Source organism: Lynx rufus, unplaced genomic scaffold, assembly GCF_022079265.1.
Source record: "Lynx rufus isolate CCGP_SWC_20201006 ecotype Redwood Valley unplaced genomic scaffold, mLynRuf1.p SCAF_2, whole genome shotgun sequence".
NCBI classification, from domain to species: Eukaryota; Metazoa; Chordata; class Mammalia; order Carnivora; family Felidae; genus Lynx; species Lynx rufus.
In genome coordinates, this window is record NW_025814834.1 from 150,727,174 (window position 1) to 150,737,875 (window position 10,702).

The 10,702-nt window shown below is 42.3% G+C and overlaps 1 protein-coding gene across 1 annotated transcript in view; it reads left to right on the plus strand.

The window, feature by feature from the left end:
* The first annotated feature begins 910 nt into the window (after positions 1–910).
* Positions 911–10,702, plus strand: part of SYDE2 (synapse defective Rho GTPase homolog 2) — a 50,263-nt gene continuing 40,471 nt past the window's right edge. The window contains exon 1 of the mRNA XM_047086040.1: positions 911–2,225. Coding sequence (XP_046941996.1) covers positions 911–2,225 — 1,315 coding nt within the window. The remainder of the gene's footprint in view (positions 2,226–10,702) is intronic.

The following is a 10,702-nucleotide window of genomic DNA, read 5'->3' on the forward strand; positions in this document are numbered from 1 at the left end:
CCAAATAAAGTTGTTTCCCAATTTCAACCCAATCGTTTCTCAACCAAGTTTAATTAAAATGCAGCGTTAGCAGGGTGATGGGGGGGCACTATTTTTGGTTGATAATCAGAATTGTGTTAGCATGCATTCATTAAAAAAAAAGAAAAATAGGGACACACGTGTGGCGATATTTTGGACAAAAGGATTCTTCTTAACGGAATTTCGCTGCAAATTTCCTTTAAATAGCTAGCTCCCGGGGTCATTAAAATGATTTGGAACGTTTCTAGAACACATTACACTAAGTGAGATACACCTGTACTCACACCGGGTCCGTCAAACCCATCCTTGTTTTCTCTCAAGCTAGAACTTGCTGTAATAGACACGTCTCGTGCACTGGTGGCAATGGGGAGGGAGGGTGGTGAAGGCGACAGGGTGGCAGCTAGGAGAGCACTTTCCCTTTCTCCAAAACTTTGCAGGCTTCCAGCCCAGACTCACCTTCCTGCTCGTTCTTTTTCTGCCTCACCTCTCACTGTTACCCCCCTTCCCCAACGCTCCGACCGTAGCGCGCTCCGTGCCCTTCCCCTTGCCTCCCCGCGTCTACTTCAGCTCACTCTCGCAGGCCTCCCTGCCCTGCCCTCCGCCCCGCCGCGCGCCGAGCGCCCACCCAGGGAACGCAGCGCAGCCGCCCGCAGACTGCGCGTCCCGTCGCGGCCCGAGGCTCCGGGGCATGCGCTCTGCGGCGCCGCCGCCCTCCCCCACCCCTTCCCGCGGCAGAGTTATGCCAAGTATGTGAGGAGCCCGCGAGGGCCAGCGCCGGTCATGGGGAGCCGCCGTCGTCGCCGCCGCCGCCTCCGCGAGCGCAGATTTTTCCCCAACAGGGCTCCGTCCTCCTCTCGCAGCGGGGGCGAGCCTGGCTGTTGAGGCGGAGGGGATGGCGGACCCTCTGAGGAGGACGCTGTCCAGGCTCCGTGGGAGGCGGAGTCCCCGCGCCGCCGGGGGGCTCGGGCTCCGGGCGGCGGCTGCAGCTACGGTGGCGGCCTCCGCGGTAGCCGAGGGAGCCCCGGACGCCTCCTCGTGCGAGCACGCCGGCGGAGCCCGGCCGAGCCTGGAGCGGCCCCCGCCGTCGCCTCAGGCGTGGGGCCCCGAGGCTCGGGTCCCGGGAGGGCGCCCGGAGCGGTGGGGAGCGCTCGGGCCTCGGCCGCGCGGCGGGAAGGAGGCCGTCTCTTCGGGTGGCGGGCTCACTCGCGCCTCTCTGCGCGCCCCGCCGGGCTCCGAAGGCAGCGGAGAGGACGACGCCGAGCAGGAGGACGACGCCGACTACTATGAGAACGTGCCCGGCGGCTCCCAGTCGGCGCCCGAGCCCGAGGGGGCGGAGGCGGAGCGGTGGCCCCCGCCTCCCCCGGCGGCGGGCTCCTCCCCGGGGGCGGAGGGCGGCCGCCTGGAGACAGGCAGGCTGCAGACCCAGTTGCGAGAGGCCTATTATCTGCTGATCCAGGCCATGCACGACCTGCCCCCTGACTCGGGCGCGCGGCGGGACGACAGGGGTTGGGCAGATCGCGGCTGCCTTGTGGGAGCCCGGGCTCTGGGCCAGCCGCCTTCCCCCTGCGGCGCTGCGGACCGCCGAGCCTGCCCCCGAGACTGGCAGCGGGGAGGCGGTGGCCGCCCTTGGCAGCAGGTGTCTCCGCCCCGGTCTCCTCCGAGGGAGTCGGGGGGAGGCCGCCTGCGGACTCGTCGGATGCGGCTGTCCTGCAGCAGAAGCCTCGAGAGCCTCCGGGTGGGTGCCAAGCCTCCTTCTTTCCAGCGGTGGCCGAGCGACAGCTGGATCAGGTGCGGCGCGCGCGGGGACCTGGACGAGCCCCCGCCACGTGGAGGCGGGATGGACGGCTGGAGCGGAGGCAGCGCCCCGGCCGCGGCCCCCTCCGGCCTCCGGCCTCCCTGCTCCAAGGACCCCGGTCGCTCCACGGGAAGCCCCTTCAGGGATCCTGCGGGGTCAGCTGTGGCACGCAGCCGAAAAGGAGATGGCCAGGAGGGGCTTCCCTTTCTCAAGCCTCCTGCGGTGACAGTCAAGAAGCTGCAGAAGTGGATGTACAAAGGACGTCTGCTGTCCCTGGGAATGAAGGGTCGCTCCCGTGGGACATCCCCCAAAATCTCTGGAGCGCAGGCGAACCCTCCAAATCTGGGCGCCTTGAAAATGCGTGAAAGCCAAGTCCTCTCCGTGCCTCCAGACCAAAGAATTACGCTAACAGGTAGGAGGATACTTTGCGATCAGAACGCTAACTCTTTGAGTCTTAATGTTTACCAACTGGGCTTCTGTCTTAAGAGACAAGAATAAGGTATGCATTTGCAGACAGGTACGTGCCCGTGCCAAAGTAAGTGACACGTAAGTGGCAGCTGAATGCACCAGGTTACTTAGTATAATGCATTCTCTTGTTTTGTCTCCCCCCTCCCCTTAAAAGACAGTGGCATGAGGAACTTGGGGTTTTTGTTTTTTCTTCCATAAACCGGCGTGCATACTTCTGAATACTACACTGAGTAAAGGTTAAGTTCATCGCACGCTTTTTGTATAGAGTTGGGCGGTGCTGCCTTCATTTTTATTCTTTGTGGCTCTAGGCAAATCCGTAGACTTTGCGGAGTTTGTGAATTTGAATTTGATTCAAGGGAGACTTTATGGGCTTCATAAACTGTCATTTTACTCATTACACGTTTTCTTTATTCTTTTCCGTCTCTCTCCCAGGCCCGCGTGCACACAACTGACACACAACCAAACCCAAAAACAAACCAAACTACCAACCAAAATTTCTTTTTAGTCACTAGGATTTCACGTACTTCACCTCTCCACCTTTCCTCCCTTCTTCCTTCCACAACAACAACAAAAGAAAAAAAAAAACAACCAACAAAGTGAGTAATCTTTTTATTGTGAAAAAATAAGGGCACCAGTATTTTAATCAAGAGAAAGATGTCTAGTACTTCTAAGAAAGTGCATTAATTTAAAGTCATGTGCGAACTTAAGTATATTTGGTAATTATGTTGTCAATAGTAAAAATTCATTTCTGAAAGGACAGTACTTTCAAACTGAGTCCAAAACAACACGATCCTTTGAACTACAATTTTAAATACAAAGACTTTTAGTGAACAAAAAGACATAATATGTCATTAATTTAAAAAATATTAAATGATGATATATAAAAGGATTCACAGTACTTAGCATTTTCTCTGGTAAGAATTACAAATCCTCCAGGACTGGGGTTTATACACATTAACTTTGTTTAACCAATAAATACAAAACTGGGGAGAAACAAAGTTCACAAAACTTGTAATCGCACAGTGAGGACAAATCAAATGATTCATTTAAAGCATATACAAACTTGAAAAGTTTTTTTTTTTTTGAGTCTATAAATCTCTAATCCATACCTGTCAAAATTTATCCCATTTCTTTATCCTATTTATCCTCAAATGTATTCCATTTCTTTTTTTTAAATATTTTTTTAATGTTCATTCATTTTTGAGAGAGGGAGAGGGGATGAGAGAGAGGGAGGGAGGGAGAGAGAGAGAGAGAGAGAGAATGAGCAGGAGAGGGGCAGAGTGAGAGGGGGAGACATAGAATCCGAAGCAGGCTCCAGGCTCTGAGCTGTCAGCACAGAGCCCGAGGAGCGGCTCAAATTCACAAACTGTGAGATCATGACCTGAGCCAAAGTTGGATGCTTAACCAACTGAGCCACCCAAGTGCCCCAAACTTATTCCATTTCTTTTGAATAAAGGATAACAGAATGTACATTTTTTTCTTGTAAAGGGAGGTGTACTTGCTAAGTTCACATTAAAAAAATACGTATTTGCAGGAGTAAAGTATTTGTAATCTTTATATTTTATTGCTACTATATCTTTACTTCCCATGATCTTGGTTCAGTTAACTCTTTGTAAGACCGTGAAATTTCACCCATAACAAAAATCTGCATAAAATTTTAGTCAATTTTTTTTACCCTTTTGTTGCAAAGGAAACATTTACCATCTGATGGCTTTAAGATCCTCAGTTATAGTGTAAATAAACATTCAAGGATTTTTAAAGTAATAATAAATGTAATAATGCTCAAGAATGAATTCATTGATTCTTTTCATTGAGAAACTAATTAAGTTGAAGTAACTGTAAAATAAATTAAAATGAAACATTAGAATTACTATGTGATAGTATTTTAGATATTTTACAAGAAATCTAAGCAAATGCTTGAGTTATTTCTGGTTTAAATAACTTTCTCAGATGTTATTTCCTTTCAAATCATCTTTTAGGAAATATATAAATAACTTATGTAATGTTTACATATCTGGTATAGATTTGGAGAGTTAATCTTGTTTTTTTTTTTAACTATTTTTCATGAAGGTTAGTTGAACTTATTAAAACCATCTGGATACTTTATGTGGTTCTCATAATCCCCCTGCATATCCCCCCCCCCCATGACACCTGTCATTTAACAACAACAAAAGAAACAGGAGTCAAGAAGTTTACCCAGGGTGGCACAAACTAGTATTATATGGTTTGTATATATTAGTGTAGGGATTCAAACTATTATATGGATTCAGACTCAGGTCTCAATGACTCCAAAACCCCTATTTATATGAGGTTAAACACATGCTAAAGTTCCTTAGAGGCCTGATCCAATTAATTATATTAAGTTGCTTGAAATGAGGAGATGAATGGAATTTCAACAAGGTTTAGAGGGTAGGTAACTACCTCAAAATTGCAAAGAAGATGGGGGAATTCTCATAGGTTTTCTTTTTTTTTAAATGTTCATTTATTTATTTTGAGAGAGAGAGAGAGAGAGAGTGCTCTCAAGGTGGGAAGGGGCAGAGAAAGAGGGAGAAAGAGAATCCTAAGCAGCTTCTCACCTTCAGGGCAGAGCCCCACGATGGGTGGAGATACAGGTGGGGATGGGGGTCCGGGATGGGTGTTGGGCTCAACCTCAGGAAGGGTAAGATCACCACCTGAGCTGAAATCAAGAGTCCCAGGCTTAACCCTGAGAGCCACCCAGGTAGCCTATTAAGATAATTTTTAAGTGAATATATCTATTTTAGGAGCGCCTGGGTGGCTCAGTCAGTTAAGTGTCTGACTCTTGATTTTGGCTTAGGTCATGATCTCACTGTTCATGGATCAAGCCCCACCTTGGGCTCTGTACTGATAGCACAGAACCTGCTTGGGATTCTCTCTCTCTCTCTCTCTCTCTCTCTCTCTCTCTGTCTCTCTCTCTCACACACACACATGCGCTCTCTTTCTCTCTCTACCCCTTTCTCCCTCGCTGCCCCTCCCCCACTTGTGCTTGCTCTCTCGGTCTTTCAAAATAAAAAAAAAAAAACTTAAAAAAAATCAGTATATCTATTTTAAACCTTCACCTTTAAATGTTTACTTTAGTTAAGATTGATGTTACCTGGATTCTACCTTTTTTTTTTGGTAAAATCTTTTTTAGTGTTTATTTTTGAGAGAGAGGGAGAGAGAGAGAGTGTGAACCGGGAAAGGGCAGAGAGAGAGAGGGAGACACAGAATCTGAAGCAGGCTCCAGGCTCTGAGCTGTCAGCACAGACTCGGAGCTCAAACTCATGAACCATGAGATCATGACCTGAGCCAAACTCAGACACTTAACTGACTGAACCACCCAAATACCCCTCTAGAGTTTACTTTTAAATTCTGTTTTCAGGGTGCCTGGGTGGCTCAGTCGGTTAAGCATCCGACTTCAGCTCAGGTCACGATCTCGAGGTCCGTGAGTTCGAGCCCCACGTCGGGCTCTGGGCTGATGGCTCGGAGCCTGGAGCCTGCTTCCGATTCTGTGTCTCCCTCTCTCTCTGCCCCTCCCCTGTTCATGCTCTGTCTCTCTCTGTCTCAAAAATAAAAATTAACATTAAAAAAAAATTTAAAAGAAAAAAAATCCTGTTTTCCTTTTTCTTTTTTAAAAAATTTTTAACGTTTATTTAGTTTTGAGACAGCACAAGCGGGAGAGGGGCAGAGAGACAGGGAGACACAGAATCCGAAGCAGGCCCCAGGCTCTGAACTGTAAGCACAGAACCTGACTCGGGGCTCGAACTCACAAACTGCAAGATCATGACCTGATACGAAGTCAGGTGCTTAACCAACTGAGCCACCAAGAGCCCCTAAATCATGTTTTCTAAAAAATTAATTGGGCATTCCAGATGAAGTAATTCATTCTAGATTGTATAAAGGTGTTAAATACACCAAAAGGTTTATATCACACTTTTCTATTCAGTATTATTTATGAGAATGTTTTCTTTCAAGATGAAGTTAAAGAATTTATAACAGAATAACTAATGGGATGGAGATACCTAATCTATCTAATACTTAGGTATTTTGAAAATTTTTGAGACCACATAACAATCATTTTTAAATGATTTGGAATGATTTTAAATTCATTTTGGAAGCCAAAATGATGTTTTGTTTTGATTTCTGTCTCCTACTGAGAACCTTTAAAACTTTAGATAGTATAATAATGCCAATGATTTGGTGTTTTGGGTGTGATATTCACAGATTGGCTAATTTGTACTTAATTGAGATGATTATTTAAGAAATCTAAAGTCATTACACATGATAAATATTGTCAAGTTTCTGCAAGCCGTGGATTACAAAAGAATTTTAATCTATTTGCCAACTATACTTCATTATAAGTCTTTATAAATATATTTAATTAGCATATAGTACTCAGGAATAAATTCAAAGGCACTAGGTTGAGCTATTTCAGCCTTTTATTGCCTTAAAAAATAATTAGCCTACCTTGACTCTACTTTTGCTGCTACACGATCTGTGAAAGAAAAAAATTAGGGCATGTAACTTGTTAATATTTTGTCTGAAAATTTTAGGTAATTCTTTTAAAATAGTATTAATTGGTGTGATTTCATGCATTATACTTTGTTAGGTTGAGATTTATAATGCAGATTCTCATCTATTCTATTTCCTGAAGTATTTGTAGCTCTAATTTCTTTATGATCTACATGATCTTTATGAATTTTTTCAACAAATTCTTTTATGCATTAGCCCTATTCATGATTAGTATCAATAGGCATATAATGTTCGGCTGTCTTCTAACTTTAAATCCCTCTCTGAGAAATTCTGCCATTATGGCCCTGGAAGCAAGTTCAGTTGTCTTTTTTTTTTTTTTTTTTTGGAAGAGTGCCACAGAACATTGAAGTTGCTGGTGGCAGGAAAACTCTGAGAATTACAAATTCAGCAGAAAATAGTGTGTTGATTTGAAAGTCCTACATTTGTAAGTGGAATTTATTTTTTGAGAATCACTAAGGTTATTTTTTAGACCTTTGCTATTCAAAGTGTGGTTATGGAGCAGTGCTTTTCAAACTCTGAAAATCTCATTAAAATGTGGATTTATAGGTGTGGGGGGTGGGACCTGAGATTCTGCATTTTAACAAACTTCCAGTGTAGATGAGGCTGTTTGGTATGTACTTTGAGTAGCAAGGTTCTAGAGTTCCCAGTGCCCCAATCACCTATCTTGATACATTTATTAAAGTTTTGAAGAAGCATTCTACTTTATTCTGATACTTGATACTTAAACTAAATTCTATTAGAACAAAGCAGTTGAGGTCTTTCAGCTTCAGTTTTATTATGTATATTTATACTTACTGCTTACATGTGACAAGTTTAAGCAGTTCCCTTCATATTGGTCTTATCTTGCACCAATAAACATGAGATTGTGGAATCTACTAGAGAGGAGTCTATGTAGTATGCTGGTTAACAGAATAGAGCCTCTAGTTGTCTGATCAGACCCCATCACTGACTAGGCTTGTGACCTGGAACAGGTCACTCAGCCCTCAGGTTGCTGTGAGGATGAAAAAAGATAATCTGTTTTGTACAGTGCTTGGTGCTTAGTTAGCTGTTACCAAGAGAAAGGTAATCAGGCTTTGTGAGAATACTACCTTGCCCAGATCATTAGGATTCTGGATAGAGAGTGAAGTGATCAGAAGGTAAGGAGTACTGCCTTGAAGAACACTGGCAATCGAGCTAACACACACCTGTTTAGGGACACTTACTTATCCTGCCCTTCTTTTGTGCATCTTTGTCTTGCTGTTCCCTCTTACTTTGTGGAACTGCAAACAGTCTCAGAGTTTTCTTCTCTACTGTCCCTAAAGCTAGCTAGCACACAGCTTTTTTTTCTTAAGGGTTTTGTTGCTAGTCACAAGGGAGGAAACGTAAAACAGAAAAATAACTTACTTCCTTTTCATTGTACCCATCTCCCCACTTAGGTGTATCTGGAAAAGAGAAAGGCACATGTATATAAAAACTCATGTACAAACCTAAGGCTTGTATTTATTCTAGTCATTTCATCTGGGCTGCCAGGTTTGACTCTAAGCAGGATTGCTTGTATTTATTTAAATTCTAATACAATGTTGTAAGAATTCTTTTATTTAGGATTTTTTAAGGAGATGTAAGCAAAAGCAACAAAGTTTGTTTCTGCAGTAGGGCTTTTTTAAATGATGAAAAGATGTCTGTATATACTGTACAATTTCAGTGAAGGTTGAAATCCGTAATTTCTCAGTTTGCTGATGATTTTGAGGTGGGGCACTAGTTAAATGTTTAGTAATAGTAAGTCACTTGATTTATTATGAAATAATAGTTGAGGACAAAAAATTGGCTTGCGTAGTTCACTACTATGTAGGATATTTTTCTGAGTGAAAAACTTAATTGCCACTTCTGCATTCTCTTACGGATTTTCAAAGTAAAGTTATTTTAATTACTCATTTCATTAATTATACCACAACATGTATAATTATAAGAGAATAAAGACATTTTTGACTTGCAGCTTTGCGTACTTATTTTGATATCTTTTTTTACTTATATTTTCTTTTCATTGTGACTGTGTGTGTGTGAGTGAACATAGCTGTAGGTAAAGCTAACAGGAGCTAAAGATAATTTAAATTTATGCCAGTAGGGTTTAACATTAATTTTAGCATAAAAGGGAGTAAATGGAAGATTGCAGATAGCTTTCTGTGTAATTTACATTCATATGCATCTGTTTAGTTACCTGAGATAAAAATGAAATGTTTAAAATTAGGGTCCTGAATGTGTTGCTTATATTCAGTTTTAATAAATGAATGAATTTGGCCTTTATCAGAAATCATAATGATGTACCTATTTATCTCTAAATTTTAACTTCAGTATCATGTAGTATATTGAATTATTCAGCAATAGCAGTCAGATTATTTGGTTTCAAGGTTTTTTTTTTTTTATCTTTTTTAAATTTTTTTTTTTTTTTCAACGTTTATTTATTTTTGGGACAGAGAGAGACAGAGCATGAACGGGGGAGGGGCAGAGAGAGAGGGAGACACAGAATCTGAAACAGGCTCCAGGCTCTGAGCCATCAGCCCAGAGCCCGACGCAGGGCTCGAACTCCCGGACCGCGAGATCGTGACCTGGCTGAAGTCGGACGCTTAACCGACTGCGCCACCCAGGCGCCCCTGGTTTCAAGTTTTTGTGGTCTGTAGTTTCATGAAAAATAGTTGCATTGTATCTCATGGTATAATTATTCCTTTTAATATTACACATTTATTAAATACTTATATCAATAGATATATCAATTTGCTTAAATACGGGTTGCTAGTAGCTTTGTTTTTGTCATTACAGTTCCTTGGAGTGTAGTACAAGTAAAAGTATGTTTATTTCTTTAAATGTATGTCAAAAACTCAATAGGACTCAAAATAATTTAACTGTATAAAATTTTGGATCTGCTGAGAGATGTCTGAGAAAATGATAAAATAATATGTGACTCCTAGCTATCATGAGTTGTATAATTTTATACTTTTGGCTTCAAATTTATAATTGTGTAAAAACTACCAATAATGTCCCTTGATCATCTGAAATGCTATTAAATAATAGGGGACTTGGGCTTAAATGTGAAATAGATTTGGACTTCAGTACACTTGGCAAAAAGATGTTACCACTAACAACCTGGAAGCCCCAGTGATTCCTGAGTATGTGTTGATTTTCAGTTCTTAAATCAGTTCTTTAATTTTAAAGGAGACAGAACCAAAGAAAGACTTGAATCCTCACGTTTTTCATTAATTAAATTGAACTAAATTAATTCAAGTTATTTATTGAATATTCGTTACATGTTTGCATGTTAAATCCTGGAGGGTAGAGGTGTGTATCTCTTTTCTAGTAGCCCAGGTGTATTGCTACAAACTTTGGAGTCATAAGAGTTTATTTTGAGTACTGCTTCTTCCATTTATGAACCAGTTGATCTTGGGCAAATTACTTTTCTGAGTTATATAGTTTTCAAGATATTTCCACCATTACTCAATCCTTATGAGCAGTTAACTGGATTGATATTATCACCACATTCAGAAAGGGTTACCTGCTTTCCTACCTTTGGTGGGTAGCATGGTATAGGGGAGACAGGTTAAGAGCATGGATTTTAGTATTAGATTGACTTAAATTTGAATACTACAGCTAGCACCTTGACCATATTCCTCACTTTTTCTGCCTTATGGAAATAGTCATTTTCTTAACATTGTTGTGGAGGTTAAGGGCTTTCTTACTGCTTTATCTCTCATTCCTGGCACATAATAGGTACTCAATAAATATTTGTTGAGTAAGTAAATGCCTGGCATAGTAGACATTCACGGGAACTTTCTTCCCTTTTGATTCCTAGTTCATTCCTGCCTCTGAACTAGATGAACTTGAAACCCAGTTTGTGTTTGAGATATTTTTAAAAATTATTAC